The sequence below is a fragment of the Anser cygnoides genome, chromosome 6 (genome assembly GCF_040182565.1).
Source record: "Anser cygnoides isolate HZ-2024a breed goose chromosome 6, Taihu_goose_T2T_genome, whole genome shotgun sequence".
Classification (NCBI taxonomy): domain Eukaryota; kingdom Metazoa; phylum Chordata; class Aves; order Anseriformes; family Anatidae; genus Anser; species Anser cygnoides.
In genome coordinates, this window is record NC_089878.1 from 33,720,122 (window position 1) to 33,742,200 (window position 22,079).

The following is a 22,079-nucleotide window of genomic DNA, read 5'->3' on the forward strand; positions in this document are numbered from 1 at the left end:
CAGTGCAGCAGGGCCAAGTGAATTGCACTCAAAATGCTACAAGAGATAACAAGGATGATAGTGAGCTGTCAGAAGTCTGTTATGGCTGTCCATTAAGAGTGGGAGCGCCACTGGAAGCAAGATGACTAACGTTCACAAAGGTGCGAACAAACTACAGACCTGAAGATTAACATACAGCACAGATGAGCCTCTGAAAACATTGATAAAACTATCCTCTACAAGATCCTGCTGAAAATCCTGGCAGCATACTGTGCGTTGTTCATTGTCCACCTTGCTGTTGCTGTCACACTAGAGATGACTTTATTACATTTGTGTGATAGGTAGACAAGACCTGATCCAAAAATCCATTTTAAAGTCAATGGAAAAAATGTTCCCCTGACTTTAATGGCATTTTCATCAAGTTCAGAAGCGATAAGCACTTTAGGTGCCTGCTAGATAAAGGTTGCTACTTAAATATAAAGGTAATGATATTGCCTGCACAGTGAAAGCTAAAGATTGTAGAAGAAAATTAAATACTGATGTGCTTGTACTGGTCCTCTGAAATGTTACAACCAGCTTTGGAGCTCCCGCAGCACAGAACACCCTCCAGCTTTGAGATCATTTTTGTGTGGGCATTTGAGAGGAACAAAGATTCTCCAAGGGACAGCTTTCAGACGTTTGCTTATGTTCTGGCCCACTTGCCATTGATACAGGTTGCCTTTAGCACATGTACTGATACTGATCTTGTGACTGGAGTGACTTGTGCTTTCCAAAAAGGTGACAATTTCTGTATTTCACACTACTTTTTTCTTTTTCTTTTTTTTTTTTTTTTCCTCCATGAAAACAGGCAAACAAAAAAAAAAACCACCAAGCACTCCTCAATTCACAAAATCTAGGGGAATGCAATATACGGAAAGGCTCTCTTTCAAGACTAAAAACAATAAATTGAAGAGCATATAAAACCAGGACTGTCTGGGGAGTCTGTTTAGCTCATTGTGCAAGAATTCAGCTCTGGATCCGCCCCAGGTAGGTGGAAGAGGTTACCTCTTCTCTGAGCTAGGCCACGGAAGGTGGCTGAACACCATAAGAAGTGCTTGAGGGGCACTCCTTGAGCATGACCTCTGCTGTGTCTGCCTTTCTTCTTGACTCAGTTCCCAGCTTTCAGTTTTAGTGCTCAGAGTTGAGGCAATACAATGCTCAACTGATAAAGACGATCATGGTAATTACTTCAAAAATAGCAGTAATAATGATAAAAGAATATGATGTGGATACATCCACTCCTTTCCAACTTTGATGGAGAGCCCAAGATGACACATGGGACAATGCATCTTTCAGGCTTCTCCATGGGCAGGCTTTTAATATTCTACTGCTTGACATGCTATCACAAATTGATATATACTGCCTCCAAATATTCATGTCCATGTGATAAAATCTGTTATTGATCTGTTATTGCATAGTAAATTTAACATTGTGTATTTGTAAACTTCTAAAGAAAAATTAAATTTGCAAGTTTAACATGTAAGATAGCCTAAGCAAAAAAACATGCTCAGATCACATGCATGTCTATTAATTAAAAAATAAGAAAGATATGAATACTTGGTGAAAAGTTAACTTGGAAGCTGAAATGAAAACTGAGCACATCTGAGATTATGTGCTCTTTAATAAGTGAACTATATTTCTCATCTTATATACCTGCTGCAGGGACATGCGCTGTAACTGTTGTCAAATGATCACAACCCCCCTTCTCCCCTTCATGGCCTTGATCTGAAGATCAGATTCAGACAGGAATAATGGGGGGGGGAAAAAAAGTAAAAGTGCAGTCACACAAGATGCAAGCAGGCATCATACATTGCAATGCTAAGTTAAAAGAACTAAGGCTACAGCTAAGCAGAATCCACACAAATTAAAACCATTATCAGAGGAACACAGTTTGAGGACATTTGTTTCCAGTACTGGTATTACACAGGAGTCAACTTCACAAAAAGCAAAATATAAGCTGCCACAAAGATAACACTGCAAGCTGCTATTATCACGTAGAAATGCTGTAACAAAAGATGGATGTGGAAGCTTGGGGGTTGAACTATCTTTAAGGTCCCTTCCAACCCAAGCAATTCTATGATGCTTCTATGTAAGCTGACTATGCCCTCGAAAGACTGTTAGGACAGAAACAACCAGAGATGCTGATTAACTGGCATTTCCATGTAAAAATTCTTTAAAAGCATCTAAGTTCACATAGGATCTATCTTCAATGTATAAAGAGACTTTGCCATGCAACAGAAAGCAAAATAGATTCTTTTAATTCAAAAAGGGTTGACTGATTCTTGACTTTGCTTGTACAGTTTCTTTTACTCACATACAAATAACTAAAAAACATAGCACTGTACAGCTTTGGAAAAACAAATGATGCAAAAGGAACAAATTAGTATTGCTATTAAAGATAATGCTTTTCAATACCATAAAGCTGATTTATTACAATATTAAGAATTCATTGGTTACACTTGCAGTTGTGAATTAGATTCTTTTGACCAGAAACTTGCAATCTGGAATTAAAAAAAAAAAGTTGCAATTTCCTACACAAAATTTAATAATTATTCACTGTGTGCTGCTGACAGAGACAGAATTATACACAGCTGAAAAAGTAGATATATCCTAAAATGTGAGGGGGAAAAAAATAATTTGTTTCCAGAGATGTCTAGACTGTTTAACTATTTAATCATAATATTAAGTAACTGTTAATCCTCACTCAGAACTTAGGTTTTTCCTTTCATTAATTTTCCTCATTGCTTGTTTTGCAGTGCACAAACATTTCAGAACTTTTTCCAAGCAAATCTGATTGTTACTTTAAGAATTTTATCTGTTCACATTATCCAGAGAGGCAAATGATCAGTTTTCCAATATACACAAAGGTATAGGAACATTTGGAGATTAAAAATCTAAGTGAATATAAAAGAAAATGGTGAACAATACTATTGAGAATGACTTAAGGAACATTTATGTATGACTAGACACTTTGTGAATAAGAAACTGTAACATGGGTAAACATTTGAGATTCGTTTTCAACTGCAGAGAGTGAGTTTGTTTGTTTTTGTGAATATCTGCGGAATCTTTATCTCAAGCAATAATATTGCTGATGTGATAATATTGATTCACAGACTCACCCAGGTTGGAAGGATCCTAGTGGCTCAGGGTAAGCTCTGGTCCAACTTCATACTTTAAGTTTAACCAGTGAAATACCATATGCATGTAATGTTTGGGATTTTGATTTCAAGACACTGTCACTGGTAGACTACAGTCAAAAGATGTATGACAACACAGACAAAACTATGGAATTATTAAATTTTTGTGTATGCTTCTACTTTGTGTTGGGTTAGATTGAAATAAATATATCTAACTATAGTTATTTTAATATATACACTTATATTTAAATGCATACTTACATTAGAAATCTGAAAAAATGACAGTGCTTCTCTACATAGTTTTTGTTTAGCTTTTCTAAATATATTCCAAAAAAATAGTATCTCTGCTATTAATGTGAATTCAATCTAACTAACACATCAATTGATATAGTGGAATAACTCTACCTCCTAAATAATCCTTTTAAATACAGAAACAAAAACAAAATATTTCAAAAGCTGGGAAACTCTAGGCTCCTAAACTGTGCTTAAGCGTTCTATTTCATCTATCAAAAATTTTTCACCATATGTTTTTTGCATTTAGACAAAACAGAAGCTCACTAAGTCATCAGTAGTTTGTGAATCTAATTCGTAGTCTTGCAGCCAAATAAGAATGTTAATTCCTTTCAGTATAAAATTCACAACCACTTAAAACATATACTAGTTTGGCTGAAAGACTGCAACTCTGTGCAATCACTAACTATGTTAAGATTAAGTAGCTAGTTAAGTGACATTCATCAGTACTAACAGTATCTCACTTAAAAGTTTATTGAGAAGACTATACTGCATATCACATTTCTCAGCAAGATACACTGTTATTGAATTTTAGATAGAGGATATAATGAAAAATGAAAAAAAGAAAAAAGTTGTTTAAAATGGACTTCCAAAGTGTATGGAATACATGAACAGGATTGTAGATATTTGTTAAGATGTTAATCTTTAAGTAACTCAATCTCATCTATGTTTAGCACATATAGAAAAGAGTATGTCTGATCTGAAATTAGCCATTATGGAGCACGTTGATGTCCATCATTTAAAAAAAAAAAAAAAAGCATTTTCAGCTAAATGCTTAATGTAACGGGTCAGTCAGATCCATGAAGTGGTTTCTGCTCCTCAGTTATCACTTATTCACCGTACTTGATGGTGTGAGCCAGCACTTGTATTTGAGAAATCAACGTGTAGAAGTTGAACTACCAATGATTCATGCTCAGGGTAAAACCTGTCAAAACTGAGAGATTTGTAAAATATTATTTTAGTCCCTATTCTTTTGAAAATAAGGGAGAAGATATTTCTTGGGAGCAGGGAACAAAGAAATTTTAAAAACAGATGGGTGCATCACCTGGCTAGAGTTGCTTGTGGTGAACACCAGCAGATCTTAATCCAAATTAAAGCTCCATTAAGCTTTTTCAGCTACTAACAGCTACTAATCCAGTCTCCAGTTAGGACTCCTAACACTCTTTGCCCTGTTATTTTCTAAGGATGTCCTTGATTTATTTATTGTTAAAAATATTCCTATTCAGTATTAAAAATAATGAGAAAAGGCTGTTTATCAGACAAATACAAAACAAACAGCAATGCCCTTGATTCTCAGCATAAAACATACCCTTTCTATTTTCTCAAATTCTGTGTTTCCCTATCTTCTATTTACAAGGACTGGTGGCTATTATGTTTTGCCACGTAATTTAGATGAAGGCCTAGACAGAAGTGGGGCGCTGAGTGCTCACAATCTGAATGCTCGCTTCAATGGGACTATTCATGAGAGCACACAGCATCACCAAATTCATTTTGCAAGTGTACCACAAAGAAAACCATGTCCTCCAGCAAAGGCCTTTTCTTTTTATATCTTCAAATTATCTTGCATATCTGTGGAGCTATATTTAAAAAAAAAGAAAAGTCAAGTAGATGCAGTAAATGCCAAGATCCTAGCTATTAAATTTTTAACGAATTTGTACCCAGTTAAAACTTCAACTCGAAGCACAACAACAGCCTTTAAAAGGTAGAAAAATAAGCAGCCTGCTTCCAAAGATTTCTTAATCTGATCTTTTAGATACCTCTTCTTTTGATATCTGAGAAGAATAAAATATATTGTAAAAATTCAAAATTGAATGCCAGGGATGGATGAAAATTAAAATTCCCTTAATTTTTTTTTTCTCACTGTGCTACAGCTGGTAAAAGTTGGTCTTCCATATTCATGATAAGAGATGAAGAATGGTAAAGTCATGTCTGGATGAGACTTATTTATCACCTCTTATGTTCACAAGTATGCATTTTCATGGTTTGTTTCTGGACTCATCTCAAAATGAACAAGAGAAAGATCACCCTGAGGACCTATGAAACACATGAATAGGCTTATCTAAAGAAATAAGCATTTCTGAAGAAAAAGTTGATAGTGTAAATTTTAAATTAGATTTTTACTTTGTATACAGCACTACATAAAATACTACTGTCCAGGTCACTACAGGTATATGAAGCCTTTTGAAATTGCTTTGTATGGAGACACCTTGTTGAGAAAACTTTGTTTCTAGTATTGGAAGATATTTTTCATTTACTCTTTTTGTGTATGTTAGCAACCTCTAGCTAGTGCTCCAGATAATGCTTTCAAAGTAAGATTTTCATAAATAGTTGTTGAAAACACTTCCACATGTTCTGATATTTTAACACCAGTGTCTTGATTAAAAATATGAAATAACGCAAGGCATTTTCTTTATCCTTTACTTTTCATGGAAAAAAAAATCCAATAATTTATTTAACTGACCAAAAAGATTACCAACAACTGAACGTTTAGTTTCCACCTAATTGGTGGTAAAATAATCTCTTAATGCAGAGCAGATAATCATAATTTAAGACTTCATTGAATTTTTCCCTTCATGGATTCTTCTAATCTACAGATAAACTCCTGAAGATTTTTCAGTGCACTCAAGTAAGCCACTATCAGAGGCAATCTCTAAAAGCTTGATGAGTGTGTCACTTCTTGCCATTTGCTCTCCACTCGCTGTAGACTGCGGTTAGTACTCCCTATCATTAGCCTCTAAAAATTGAGATTATAGCAGCAAAGCGATGACAGGCATCAATGTGCAGCAGATAAGTAACTTCTTTCTTTTGGGGTTTCTTTACTTCAGACGCTGTGTCGGACTATTGTCTTTCCTTTGATACTCTAAACTACAAATATTCAGAAACACTTCTGAAGTGTTTTTCATTCCTACCGAACGAATGATAAATTCCACACAAGTTTAGATCCACAGCTCTGCTTTTCTCCTACCTTTGTGAAGAGGACTGGATTACTCTTCATCCTGATCTTACCGTAAGAACTATTATTTTCACAGTGCTATAAGATAAATACACTGTGTTATTAAAATTCTTTAGCTACAAGAGATTATAATTTGAAGCCTTAATTCAAGTAAACATTTTCTATTTTAGGGAATTTACAAATGCTTATGCTTCTAGACTATAGATGAACTTTAATTTGTTTTTTAAGCACCTTCCTCAACCAAAAGCTAAAAACAAACTTCATGTAATTCAACATGCATTCAAAGAGGAAAATGAGCATTAGTAACAAAGAGAATAAAGTAGGAAAAATTCATTAAAATTGCTACTCAATAGGGATTTGAAAGCAGGGAGAAGGCAGTTGGTAGGAAAACAAAACAATCACAAGGTTATTAAAAACAAGTGAGGAAAAAAGGGGAGTTACAGAGAAAAAGAGGAACTGATCCTATTTTCTTCTTCACTTGCTCTCTTTGGCATATTATATTCTAGCAAAAGCATGGGGAGAATATGCCTATGATGTCTGAGCTAAAAATCACTAACATCTGGTATAAAGCGTACTTTCATTTCACACAGACTCTATGGACAACTCGCAACACATAACCTTCTGCTGAGGGACACACAAAGTCCCCACCGGTAAGAATTTCTTGGGACCTCACTGCTCACTGCACTACGAATTGCAAGTTTACTGCCCCATCCGTTACCATTACTGCAAGGACAGAGTGTCTGATTTCCATTTTCTAATCAAAACTATGTATCACTTTTTGGTAGTTGTGAATACTACCACCATCAGAGTAAGAAAAATTTTGTATGTCATTTTAACACAGCCCTTATTAAAAGCAATAGCGAAATAACCTTTCCTCTGGGATCTCAACTGGCTCAGATGCACAGGCTCTCAGAGTATCACATTCTCTGCTCATACCTTGATAATCTTCAAAGTAAAATCAAAATCAAAAAGATATACCACTGTAAAACTATCCCCATTCTGCATACAATATGTACAATGGCTTCCCTGCTGCTGCGCTCACACTGTCCCAGAAGAATCAGGTTGGCAGGACATTCCGCAAGAATGTATGTGTTCATTTCTCAAATTAGTTCCTACTTACTGATCAGGTGCCTTGGAAAATGAAACTTTTTCAGTGATGCCAATCGAATTACAGTGAGTGACAGAAAGAAAAGCCTGAACTACACACAGTCAATTCATGCAAGTTTTGGCAAAGTCAAAAAAAACTTGGAGAACTGATAAAAGTATTTCAGAAGCAAGGAGTACTACAGCAAAGAACACACGAAGTATATCTAAAATTGCCACAGCCTCCTGTTAAGAAATGAAAATGCCAGACAGCCCCAGTGCTTATGCCAGTAACACTGGCTTACATTCTGTGACTTGCTATGATAAAGATGGAGGGACCTTGATGTCCAAAAATCAATTTACAACACCACTTTGAATTGTTCAATAAAAGAAATTTCTTCCATATGAAGTTTACAGACTTAGGCTAAAACAGATGCTATGCCAAATAAAATGGTTATGTTCTTTCCATTAAGCATGGTTTAAATGATTCATTCAATTATTACTTTTGTATTCAAAGATGGCTTATTTTCATGCAGATTTATGTTCCATTTTGCATAAAGGACATTCTTAATTGTGCTGAAACAACTGCAAATTTAATTAAAGTTTGCCATTCCAAGCATAAAATAAAGAAAATGCTGACAACAGTAAAATAAATATTCAACTATTTAATTTAACTCAACATTTATTTTTAATCCAAACATCAAACTAACCTTATTTCTAATTACAATTTCATGACAAAATGTCGTGAAGAAACATTTGTCTCTATTTTTCTTCAATCTGTTCAGCTGAAGCACACTAGCTTATTTATAAAACTGTTGATTAATAAATCTGTTCCAGCTGTATCACTGTATTCTACAAAGACCACAGATTAATGTATGTAAACAACCATTATCATTTAAAAAAAATAAAGCCTTCAAATTCAGTAATAGCAGAAAACCTATCAAATACCTTACAGTGCAATTAAATACCTAAATCACAATAAATAAGGGACAAACAGAGGCATTAGAGTCCTGAAGTTCAGAGATCTACGACACAAGCTGGTGCTGAGATCGACTAAACACCTACAGGTAATTTGCTGTTCCTTGTAGTGGGCATTAAAACCTCAACCTTTACCCTCACACAAACACAAAAATAAGCAAATCCTCAGAACCAGTAAGTCAGGCTTTAACTGAGGAAAAACTGAGGAATAAAAATGTAAGCCAATGAAAATGAACATTAACTTTCTCCTTATTTGTGCATCACTACTGTTTCTTATATTAAAAAGGAGTCTTCCCAAGGCATTCCTTTCCCTTAAAGACTTTGAAAAAGCACAGAAGTGCCCCACCAGCCTAACAAATCTCTCAAAAACTAAACGTTTTAGAGTAAGAAATGGCTTTTTACCACATATTCGTTTTATAAATTTTGAAAGAATTGTTTTATGCTTCTTGGTGTATTTTCCCTTCTATCTACCTTAAGGATAAGATTCTTCTCAGGAGGTAACAGACTTCAGTGGCATTATTTCTGCTTACAAGAACTGAGGATCTAGCTGACAACACCCATCTATTAACCGATTTTAACACTGACACCACCACTTCTAGAGGATGCAAAGATCATAATATTTTTCTGTTTTGAAAGTCATGAGCCCAGCTGGAGCACTCAGGAGTAAGCAACACAAGCCTCATCCAAAGCCAACCAGGACTACAAGTACATGCTGTTTGCCAAACTCGGTGCCATTCCCATTTTAGCTATTTTTCGTCAATATAATTGAGCAAAGGAGATAGCTAGGTGCAAAATATAAATGCTGCAAGCCTTATCCCTATATGTATCTTCCAGAAACTGGACTGTAAAAGGAATTAAATGTTTCTTTCCATAAGGAAATATGGAAAGGGATTTCACCTGCCAAGTTATATAATCAGCACGCATTGAGAATTCTTTACATGTCAGTGGATCATCTTTACTTAGGGACAGAGATTCAGCCCTGACGTGACTGCATTTATATGTAATAAGAAGTGATGGGTATTTTCATGATTTGCCATTTTTCTGTATCAGTATACAATTACTAAGAAAATCTCAATCAATCAAACCCATCCAAAACAAAAATCAGAGTACAGCAAATAAGGAAATTAAGTAATATTAGTAATTAATAAATTTTTGCACACAATAAAAAACAATGAGGAAGGGAAACAGCAAGGAGAAAGTTCTTTTCAGACAATAATAAAACTGGAACCCTCCACAAACAAAACCAGTGAACCAAACAACAGCAGCTATTTCCTGCTTATTTGTCAACACGCACTGTAAGAGTTTCATCTACAATCCACTAGAATCGGTAGAAAATCACCTACTCAGATTTAGTCCTAAATAAATGAATCATTTCACCTCAACACCATTAGAATATTTCAGATTAGGTTTCACCATATTTTTTAGTTTGCAGATATAATTATTAAAGCTGCAGATATACAGGTCAATAAATCAGTGTTAGCAGAGGTTGGAAAGCTTTGTACCCTAACCTGAAAATGAATATTTTATTGTTCTAAGAATTTCAATGATCAAGAGACAGATATCATATTATTTACTGACACGAAACATTAAGTAAAAGACTATATTGTAATCTAACACAATAATGGTAATCTTTTTTTCTTATTTCTGAGCATTGACTTCTGATATTAAGGTAACAAGTATTAATGGGTAATTGTGAAGTTCAATGCTCTGAAATTGAAAAAGAAACATTTTACTATCACTTTTTCTATGAACACTTATATGCATAGAGGAAATTCATAAAACCGTTTTCATTTTTTATTGTATTCCAAGATTTATTTTCAAAACCTGTATGTAGTATTACTCATTTAAACTTTTTTTTTTTTTTTAACAATTTAGTAGCCTTCAAAATCTCTCAGATTACTGAAGCCAGTGATAAAAATTATTGGACTTGAAACAGTCTAGTTTTTTTTTTTTTGTTTTTTTGTTTTTAAGTATAGCTCATAAGTGACACAAGCAGCTGTATGAAACAGGAAGGAGTATCAGAAGACAGGCTTTCACATAATCAGCTTATAACACAACAGTTTAAGGGTTATGAAACCTCTACTACATAACTGGCATGACACTTCAGAGAAGTCATGGCAATTTACCTCTAAACAGAGAATATTGCAATATTTCTCCGCATATTTTAATACACACTTTACCATCATTTCATAGAAAGTTAGGGAAAGAGATATTAAGTCATTGAATCAAATTATGTCATGTGGAATTACATACAAAATAAACAAAACAACAAGGGTTTCAGAATTTTAATTTAAAGGCTCATTTAAAAATGAATAGTTGGCTTACCTGTTTTATATCATATGCAAGAAGAACAAATCTTAAGTCTGGTGAAACTGAGTATCTTGATGCTTTGAAAGTTACCTAAATGAAGTAACAATTACAGTGAGTTTAAAGAAAGAAGGATCTTTTTTTTTTTTTCTCCAAATTATTTTACCATTAATTTAAGAACTCCCCATTCAGAAGAGTTCTGATTAGTAAAACCTACTTAATTTTCACAAAAGAAGTACTCCAATAATTCTTAGTCTAGGCTGGTACAGGTAAAATGGTGACAGATCAATCTGGCTTCAACATAACTATGAATTAAAAATCTGATGAGTTTCTAGTCTTGATTGCAGGCACTAAGCTTAAGGATAAAAACTAACCAATTCATTTACAGAGGATGAAGGAAAGTGCTTTGGTTGGTATGTACTTCAGGAATGATTATAAGGGACATTCATCACTAGGTTAATCTTAAAGATAACATACGAAAAAGAAAAAAAGTCTGCAATGTCCCTGTTGCTTTTCTTCCAATACCACATACATAAACATTTGCAAGACAACTTTCACTAAAGAAAAATTCTTTTTCTTATAAGAAATAAAATGCTTAGTGGAAAATAAAGTGGAACATAAGGTACCATTATAAAACTAACATTGCTTTATATCTAGCTAAGATTACATGACACCCAATTGAATTCAGGCTTGTAATTTAATCAAGGAGTAATGTTGACATTGGAAAGAACTTAATGCATTTAATGTAAAAGGAAGATAAGAATGTGCTTTAAAGGGCATTGCAGGAAATAATTTTAAATGAATCTTGAGACAGGTCTGCAGAAGGAGATGGAAAGAAAGAAGTGAAAAATGGAAATAATAGATGTAGAAGAACAACAACAACAAAAAAAAAAAACAGAACCACAAAGATACAAGATGAAAGAAAGCATACGAATAGCTGTGCGAAACAACATCTATCCCCTCTTTGAATACTTTCCCCGATTTTGCTTCTTAAGCATCCTGTTCTGTTTAGCCTAATCCCACTGGAAATCTAATGAATTCAACAAGGGTTTAAGGTGCACTAACCAACAATCACAGACCAATATATTTATAGTAGCTGAGCTACTCCTAAATAACAAAAAGAAGTCTAATCTTCCAGTAAGTTTGGAAGACACCACATCTTGACGTACAAATTAAAATCAAGTTATTAGGTAACATAATTAGAACCAAGTTATCCAAATGAAATCTAAAGGAAAAAAAATTTTTTTGAAGACAAACTACATATAAGAGCATGGAAGTATCAAAACTTAGAAGATAAGTCTGCGGTCTTGAGGAAAGAAGACAAAAATATGTTTTTAGGTTGTGTGTTTTTTTAATCTAAGAAGCACACAGAATAGATTTCTGCTGTGTACAAAGAGCCTCTTATGAGATAACCATCTTTAAACAGAGACTAAGTCTATGAGCAACATTCCCTTTACTTAGCACATCACTGAAAACAATTTTAGATGGGAAATTACTCTGCTTTGTAGTGGTTTATTAATTATTGCCCCACCACTTCAGTCTTAAGCAATATATAACCCATGCAGCTTTCCAAATTCATTCTCAGGGAATGTGGTGCTTACCATTTCCTCTATTTATTAGGAATCTTATTTCACTGATTATGCCACCACAAAAATAATGATGCATTTAATGCAAACACCTGAATAGCTCAGCTGCAAAGTATTGGTAATCTGAGGCATCACCAGGAAGAGCTACTCACATACTCTGTATCCAGGTAGAGTCTTGGGAATTTGGGATTTAAAATCTTGGTTTTGGTTCCCTCCATAGGAGACTAGATGTATGCTGCTGAAACCCTGAGGAGATCGTGTATTGGGATGTTTGTTACAGGGATGAATTTATTTATTAAAAATAAATTTGTGAAGGCTTTGACCTCAAGGATTTGTTCCCAGAATACATTTTTTTCTGAATTTTAAGGAAAGCGTTGAAAAAATATCATATTGGAAACAGTGGGAATAAATAACCTCAAGTGTCTTGTTATCAGAAATCTGGAGAATGCTTGTTCCACTATCATGTCTGCATATCTGCAACTTTTCAAGCTTCTTGCTTTGTCAGGAGCTATTGAGCCTTCCTCAGGATGATAGAACTAAATGCTGTCCCTTATGATTCTGCCTCTATGGCTTATCTTTTCTTGATCTGTAAGAAATGTAGCTCTGGACAAATAAGCTCTGAAACGGGGAGAAACACAGCTAATTAGGCTTTGTCCCTGGATGCAGAAGCAGGGCTCGTTTCCCTCTGCATCACTGCAACAGTATCAGCTGGTTAGCAGACTGGGGGTAATCCAACCCTGTGCTGCACTGTGCACTCCACATACACCCGTATCCTCTTTCCAAACCAGAACAGAGGAAAGGCTGAAGACAAGGAAGAAAGAAAGGTTATTTCCTTATGTCCTTAACATTTGTCTGTACTACCTAGCTACATCAAGACATAAAATGTCTACAAGAGCAATCAGCTGTATTCAAGCATAAAACATTTTGAGCAGATAAATTGTTGTTATCCCTAAATTAGTCACATTTCACCTGTACAGTCTTCCCTTCTTAATTTACAAATTTGTCATCAGTTTTTTCCAAGATTGCTGAATATGACATCATTTCGCTTTTTCAGACATAAAAGAATGATCCTGTATCTGCTCTTGCATTTCTCACCCAATTGAAAACCCCTTGACTATACAATTATATCTCACCATACTTAACACTGAATTTCCAGGTTCCTTTGAAATAAATGCTTCATGTGATAAGGGTTTTAATTTTTTTTCCTGACAGTGATGCATGATCTCATGGACAAGCAATGACTGCAAGTCTGACTGCCACCAAAGATAACAAGGGTATGAGTCAAATGGAGGCAAAAGGAGATAGTGTCTTTTGCCCTTTAGTTTTCCAGATTCCTTCTCTTGTCCAGATTCCAAATAAGTTTTGTAAAATGTAGTTTTGCATGGATAGAAAAAGAGGATGAGAACAGCTTGAGACAGTAAGAGTGAAAGTAAAAAAATGAAAGAGATTCTGTAACAGAAACATAATGCCGCCACACACACTGAAACTGGCTATTATTCCACCTTTTCATGCACGGGTGATTGAAATGGAAACCAAAATTCCAGTGAACGTTTCTCAAGTCAATGTTTTGCGTTGATTTTTTTTTTTAATTTTACATTTTATGTGTGTTTTGCTATTAACAGAAATGCCTGTGTATAGAAGAGGCTTTACATTTGGTGCCCCGCAGTATAAGCATGCTTTTATTTCTTTTTGCATCTACTGTAAAATGTTGGTTTTATGCTTCTGGTGGATTTAAACTGCTATAACATTTAAATCAGTCCCTTCTTCATAAACTTTCAAAAATATGCCACAGAGCATACAGATAGAAGTTACCTCGAAGACAGTCTAGCCCACAGCTGTATGAATGGATCCTTATCACCTGTCAAACACTTTACTCTTCTTTCCTATTTTCATTTGGATAGTTTTAAGTGAAATAACACATCACATTTCAAACTCATTAGAGGAAAATTTTGCTTTTGCTGAATTCACCTATTTGTTGTTTTTTCCTTTAGTTTTACACTTCCTTCTGTTTCAGTTTCTTATCCTTCTGCTTTCCCCAGAAATTTACATCTTTCACACTACTATTATTCTTCTTCTCTATTGCTTAATACTCCTTTTACACATATTTAGGCTTTTAAAATTTTTGTTATTCATCCAGGATAAAATATTTCAGGAGTTCTAGACTGTCACTTTAATGCTGGTGGAAATACTACTACCTAGCAAATTATACATCTTTCTATATCACCTACCTATATCTCCGTCAGAATTTTAATTTAATGATATAACTGAACACCTATGTTTGACAGCTCATTAGCATTCATTGGTAGGTATTCAGCTCAACTTATCAGACAGGCTTTGACCAAATGGCAATGCATAAGAGGAATCAGATGGGACAGAATTACAGTAGCTGCATAACGAGAAGGGATTTGGCATGTAGCAGGTTCATAGAGTGGTATTAGCAATCAAGGGAGCGATGGGATTTTTCTTCCATTACCAGTGACTGAAAGGAGAAGATGGACCACTGGGAGGTCAGATGAGAGAGCGGGGGAGAGTGGAGCCTAGCAGAAGAGCAAACCCTGTAGCAGTAAAAATAGGGGCCCTCAGAGAAGAGAGTCTGGTTGGATTTAGGAAAATGCATCATAATTAGAATGTTGAAAAACTTGGGTTTCCAAAGTTACATTTCTTAACACGTTATTTCCCGTGTCACCTGAGCATTTAGTCCACCTCCAAAAATGCTCTGATTCTATATGTTGTAATTGTTAACAGTCAGGTTTCCTATCCAGTGTAAAAGGTGAGCATGCCTTAAAACATGATCCAATCTGAACTCTACCCTATGGAGGGGGCATCCTGAGTAGTTCTGAAAAACATAAACCAACCCACTCAAGAGTTTTCATGTGGATGAAGAGGTGATTGTAGGTTACAAAAAAGAATGAACAGACCTATGAATCTCACTAGAGCCTTGCACCGTTGCTTCTCTAGTAGAAAATAACCTCTAATGAGTAAACCACTGATTTTTTCTTCCTCTCATTCCTCATCTTTGGCATAGTTAGCCCTGAACTATTTTCTATATCAGGGGTATTTTTTTAGAGAGATCCCACACAGAGCTACCCTAACCTGACATTATGGCACATACTTCATTGCATTTTATACATTGAAGCCTCCTGTACTTGGACAAACACCACTGGCCACCACCAGACCACGGTGACAGCAAGCCCTCCCATCTGTCAGGCCTTCCCTTCTCTCTGTGCAGTGGTGCACTGCATCAATAAACCCTAACCCATAAAAACCCTGAAAAGGTTTTACTGAAAAGGTTTTGCTGAGGGGGTTATTTAACATTTAGAGGAGCATGGGAGAGAGGAGATAATGTTGCAGTGTTCATAACAACCTATTTACAACATGTGTGGGTCATTAAAATGTCCAGTGTTGCAACAATTACTAATATTTATGAGGTTATATAATGTTGTTTAATGTATTTACCATTATTCACCCTTTCATTAATCTCTTATACAAGACTCTTAAAATATAAGCATGTAAGCTACTCTTGCAATTAAAGCTATATTAATCAACAAAGAAACTATAATTGCATTAAGATGCTGCACTGAGTTTCCCATCAAAAGAAGGGAGTGTGTGGGGACAAAACAACAACAAAACAAAAATAAATCAAAAAGAGGACTACCAATGAGAAGGCGCGTTTATGAAGAACGCTCTATGAAACGGCACAAAACAGTTCCTGCCAAAAGCTCTGTTCATACTAAAACGCTCATTCTCAGCTTTTGGCTGCAAGGCTTCCAGCGGGTTTTCACAGCTGGGCTGTCACTGCCTAATCATGATTCATGAGCCAAGACTACTTTTGCTCTGCTCACCCTTCTGATGCCATCCACTAATTACTAGGCAGCAAGAAGCAATCCTCTTCTCTCCATCCTTGTGTAAAAGATGGCCCACAGGAACATGACAATACAACATACTCTAGAGTATACTCCTGGCAAGCCCCTGAAAACAGGTTTGCAACTTACAGGATTTGTTTGCTGTGCACTCAGATGCAGTCTCCCCTTGAGCTTGAAAAGAGTCATGGAAAGGCACAGAAAGCAAGGGGGAGAGAAGGTCAGCAATGGCTGGGCTTTAGAAGAGTCCAAAGCATACAGCTGGGTGAAGGCTATTATAACACAAGCCTTTACAAGTGTAACTGTTTTCAGTTTGGACACTCTAGAATATTGTTGGGTATCACAAATAAATCAAAAGCTTTTTATTTGATGACTCAAAGCATATCTAATCCCCTATAATGGGAAAGCATAAGGAGTCATGGTAGATTCATTTCTGACCAAGGATTCTGGACTGAGTGCATGCAAGGCATCTGACTATTTTTGCATACATCCATGACAAAGGCAGTGGAAGTGAGGCCTAACAAATAACAGTTTTTACCACTGTCAGAATAATTCTGGCTTTTTAAAGAGAAAGATATGAAGGCAAAATTTCTAAAGGCTTCTTTCAGAGGTTTACAACACATTTGTACACAGAACATGTTAACAGTCCCTACCCACATTTTCTCTCATCTATTTGCTTTCTTCATTTTGTTTTGGGTTTGAGCACTGGAAAACAGATAAGGGAGGCTGAGCTAGAAGTATCATAAAGGACCAGATGGACAACCTCCCATGCCTTTCCTCCATACTTTCCTCTACAGCATACCCAGGTCTGTGTGGCCAGGTTGTGTGGGAAGTGGTAACTTGCCTTTAGTGCCTCTATGTAATGATTGATGACAAAAAATATAAATAAAATGTTTGTTAAACTCTGAAATTACTTAGATAAATGAGGCATAATGTCTTTTTTTTTTTTAACTGTAATGTGCAATAAAGTATTGCTAAATGCTGAATAACTGGTAAGCAAGTCACTTAGGCTCATGGTGATAGGCACCTCAGACAGATGATAGAGAACATATTGTAATCATGTATCAAGGCAACAGTGCAAGCATCAGGATGCCACACAGTGATTAATGTCCAGGGCTTTTTTTGGCTCCATCTACTAGAAGACCTGTCTAGCCTCCAGCTGTTAACGTTTACATGCGGCTGGCTGAGAATATTAACTATTTATTAGGCAGCTTGAACAGGATGCACTACATGAAAATAGGCAGAGGACAGGTATAGTTTAGAAAACATGTCTTTAAATTATGACCTCCAGAGAAGCTAAAAGATATTCATCATGCTTTAAAAGCTACTCCTTTCTCTTATAACACTGTATTTGTTACACATAAGATTGCTTTGATAGCAGTTTAATTATATAAAGGTCAGATTGTTTCACTAATAGATTGATTATAGAAAAGGATTCCATTTGAAGAGGGTAAATGAAGTGCAGTAATTTCTTCTACTGTCTGAATCAATCTTCATGAAACTGGAAAAAAAATACTCTAAGTCAGGAACTTTGCATACGTATTTCCCCACGGAAGACAAATGGGCATCTTAGAATGTCAAAACCCTAGCTTTTCTTCTTTCCATGTGCATGGGCACTTTTAAAGTTATAATTAAAAGCTGTATTTTATAACACCTCTCTATATAACAAGTTTTTAACAAAAATGTAGTTTTCTTTTTTTTTTGTTAATACCCATGCATAGTAAGCATAGCGGCTCTTCAGTAGGAGTACCTTTGATTTTAGGCAATAAGCAACACAAAGAAGGATAAAAGAAATGTACTTTGCACAAAAAATGGCAGTCTCCAAGATACAAATCAAAAGCCAGTGATCTGTACACAGTGGAAGACTGCTTTACAGGATTAGTAATAAGGAAAAAAGAAAATGTCTTCTGCTGGTTCAAATACTGCCCAATCAGTAGTGACAAGGAATCATTACTAGCCCCTTCTCCCTGTGCAATGACTTTATTGTGGCAGTTCAGTTTTCAGTGGATAATTATCAACATTACTAAGAAAAGCCTGCCACTTCTGTGGGCTGCTTGAGCACAGGCAAACAGGAGAGGGAATGCACACTGAAAACAAGCTAATCACTCCCATCTAAAGGTGACTGTTCCGCAACTGAAACCTTTTTATAGGGAAGAAAAAGGGAACTTGCATTGCCACTGCTTGTATTGGATCTGTGCTTTATTTTTTATTAATATAAGACAGCTCTGCAGAGTCTTTAAACCAGCACCATTCTAATTATGCACTAGTGGTTAAGCAGATGTGACACTGAGTGGGGAAAATGTTTGATTAACGAGCCAGGCGTCTAACTTGGAAGAGTACTTTCAGCAGTATGAATCTGGGGACAGTGGACCTTATAAGAACAGGACAGCTTTTGATTTCGGATGCACAGTCTGCCTCTGTAATATTGTGATCTTCTGTTAGGATCGCTGGCCACCTTTTTCAACAGAGACAGACAACTCAGCACGGCAACATTTCCGATTGCTCTCTGCCAAACATATGCCAACAAACTTACTGAGACTTCTGCTCTGTTTTCAACTTTTTATTCTACTTCCATGTAAACAGTCATTGCTGAAATCCACTGTATTTACATCTAACAATCTTAGCTATTGACTGTGTACAGAGTGAAGCTTTACAAGAAAAAACACACGTCTTTATTTGACTCTGTTCCATGGATAATTATTAAATGGTTGCTTGAATATTATCCATCTTGGATCAGTTTCCCACATTTAATTAAGTGTAGATATCTAGTGTCTAGAGCTCTGTCAGTTTGCATGACTTCAGGATGAATCAGCTCCATAAAAAAAAGAAAAAAAAAAAAACAAGAGCAACTTTCTGACAAGATGAGACACTCACAGCGTGAAGCAGCTTGTCCATACTGATCCATCATTACTTGGCATCACTGGTTTAGCATAATGGCCCGAATAGCTTGTCATGCTGGTGATAGCCTTTGCATAAGCCAAACACTTGCAGCCAAAAATGTATGAATTAATTTACGAGGAAACTCGTGGCTTGTCATTACAGTCAAATTTTAGAGCCTGAGATGTTCACATGGCTACTTGCATTCAAGTTATGCGCTAAAGGTAATATGTAGGCCTGACAAAGTTAATCCTCTACTTAGCCAGGAAAGCACTCACAGATATACACAGGTAAGAGGGAAAATATTTCCTCAATGTTTCGTGGTTTGTATTTGACAGATATTCACCTTTTCATCCACTTTTGTGCTTGCCAGTCTATTTTGGGCTAGGAAGTACATTGAGACACATCCCAGCATATGGAAGGGTGCGGCTTACAGTAAGGGAGCCTCACACATGCACTCTTAATATTCAAATCTCTCCTCCCTTCTCATTCATCTTTACATTGACCTGGGAAGTCAGTGACTAGTTCATTCTCCCAAACTTCTGCTCTCCCCTTTCTAGTTCAAGGAGTTAGAAGGAAAAGTCAGCAGGGGCTTAATGCTTTGAAATGAGGAATCTGTATCAGCAAAGGCCAGGAATAAAATCAGCCTTTGCCAAAGATCTCTGATGAAAATGACTCATCCTTTTGGGTCTGCAGGTGCAAAATATTTTTCTAAATTAAAAATACAGGGATTAGCAATAACAGCTAGTGGTCTGTATGGAGTATTTAGGAGGATTGATTGACACGCCATGCATTTACTCTGCAAAGCTCTGATAAACGAGAATTACAGGGTAAGGATATAAGTGGTATCACTGAAACTAACCACATAAAGCAAAGGAAAACGTAGACTAAGAAATAAAACATTTCTTAGCAATTACTGCTACTCAGAAACGTATGCAAACCACTTACGTATATACTGCTTACTGGTCAAGAGGAATAATCCCCAACCATCTAGTTTGACGTTAAAGCACAGAAGAACAGGTAAACCAGAGAATACCAGGACTAGGAAATATATATATATTATATATATAATTGCTTAAAGGAAAATTTTCATATGATTTTTGAACATTTTTCTCCATTTCTGACAGGAAAAAGCTCTCAATATTTTGGGTACAGATCCTTTATTATATGAAGTCTCTTCCTATAATAGACATCAGCTAGTTTCACTAGCACGCATTCCAGGTATGATCATTGAAATAGCCTGAAGAAAGCATGGACTGTGGCCAGAAACATATCCCCCAACGATTTGGTTATTTACACCTAAGTTGAATAAAACAACAAATAACTTCAGCCAGAAATCATGCACTGACAGAGGAACGGATCGTACTTTCCATTTACATATAACCTACTCTAGATTATAAACATATTTTCTGTAATCTTTAAATATTACACTCACTGTTACAAGGGGAAAAAAAAAGAAAAAAAAAGCAGACTAGCAGACTTCCAACAAGAAATAAAACATATTACTTACAAAAGTTGTATTTTCCAATAATAATGTAGTTGTATTTGTTTCTACATTCAGTTCAATAACGTGTCCGTTCCTATTTTTATATATCACTGCTGTATCTGCAACAACAAAGGCATTAACAATTAGCAAACACATTGATTACTTAATAAAATATCTGTAGAGAAAACAAGCACACTAAAGTCATTAGAATATCTTCATTACAATACACAAACAAGATTGAGAGAAGAATTGCATACACCATAATCTAATGGAACCCACATAGCAGGGTCCACATGATCTTTATGGTCCCTTACAACCCAAACAATTTTACGATTCATAACGAGTTTTGTTATCTTCCTCATGAGCTTCAAACAAGACTGAGAGAAGAATTGCATACATCATAACTAGTTTTGTCGATCAGTCTCGTGCACTTCAAAAAAATTTGTTTATGCCCTATGGCATGTTCACCTCATTCAGAAATACGATTTCATTTAAATGGAAACATTTTATGTGGTGACAACATGTCCAGTGAGATTGATGTGAATGAAGTAACATCCTGAACCTAAAAATGCTTCCATCAAGAAATCACTGCCACTCTGACATTTTAAGGTCTGAGCGCATTCACTATGGAAGGGCTGTATACCAAATCAAAGTTTTGCAAAGCAAAAACCTTTTACTGTACACCATGTTCACATACCTCCTTGGACGTGTTTCTAAAAAAAACTCTGTACTATTCTATACCTCTGGTAACTGGATTGATAAAGATATGTACTATATCTGAAGACATGTACTATATCTGTGTTCTGTGTGATTAGTGCTGGGCCAAAGAATACCAGATCATCAGATAAGTGGCATGTTAAGAAAGAAAGGTTAAAGCAATATGTTTGTAAAACATGTAAAACACTGCGATGAACTCTGTCGTAATTTTTCCTTCTACCAATTAACTTGATTTATAAGTTTCCATAAGAAAAAAAAAATCAAATACGTCTGAACTAAAGAAAAAAATATGAATTACTAAGTTAACGGTGGCTCCTATGAAAAAGGCTTTGTACCTGTTTAAGTATTTGCAATGATACAGTACATGATACACAATAACTACATGAGCCTTGATTAAAAAAGAAAAAAAAGTTGGTTCCAAATTTCTCACTATTTCTAAAAAGAGATCAAGCACTTACTCTTTGTTTTATTTCAAACCCTTGTAATAGAAGTATACTTAATCAACTGAAACTATTTTGTCATAAAAATGTGAAAAGCATAAGAGAAGTTCTAAATTAAGCCTAAAGAAAATACAAAAGGACTTTACTAATCCTCAGTAATGCCTGAGAAATTCATTACAGATGCCTGAATTTTATGAAGAAGCAAGTAAACATGACTGGAGAAAAAGGTTATGCTATCATAAAAATATGCTTCACTTATTCAGAAAAATGTAGCTGTATTTTAATTGACTGCACAGAAGCTCCAGATATACAGCATTAGTGAAAGTCCTCTGGTATGTTCTGAAAA

General features: G+C 35.5%; 1 protein-coding gene across 5 annotated transcripts in view; it reads right to left on the bottom strand.

The window, feature by feature from the left end:
- Positions 1-22,079, bottom strand: part of DPP10 (dipeptidyl peptidase like 10) — a 492,868-nt gene that overhangs the window by 122,385 nt on the left and 348,404 nt on the right. For all 5 annotated transcript variants that reach the window (XM_048079610.2, XM_048079611.2, XM_048079609.2 and 2 more), the window contains exons 4-5: positions 20,601-20,695; positions 10,786-10,860 (exon numbers count right to left, since the gene is read on the bottom strand). In XM_048079610.2, the coding sequence (XP_047935567.1) occupies positions 10,786-10,860; positions 20,601-20,695 (170 nt within the window). The remainder of the gene's footprint in view (positions 1-10,785; positions 10,861-20,600; positions 20,696-22,079) is intronic.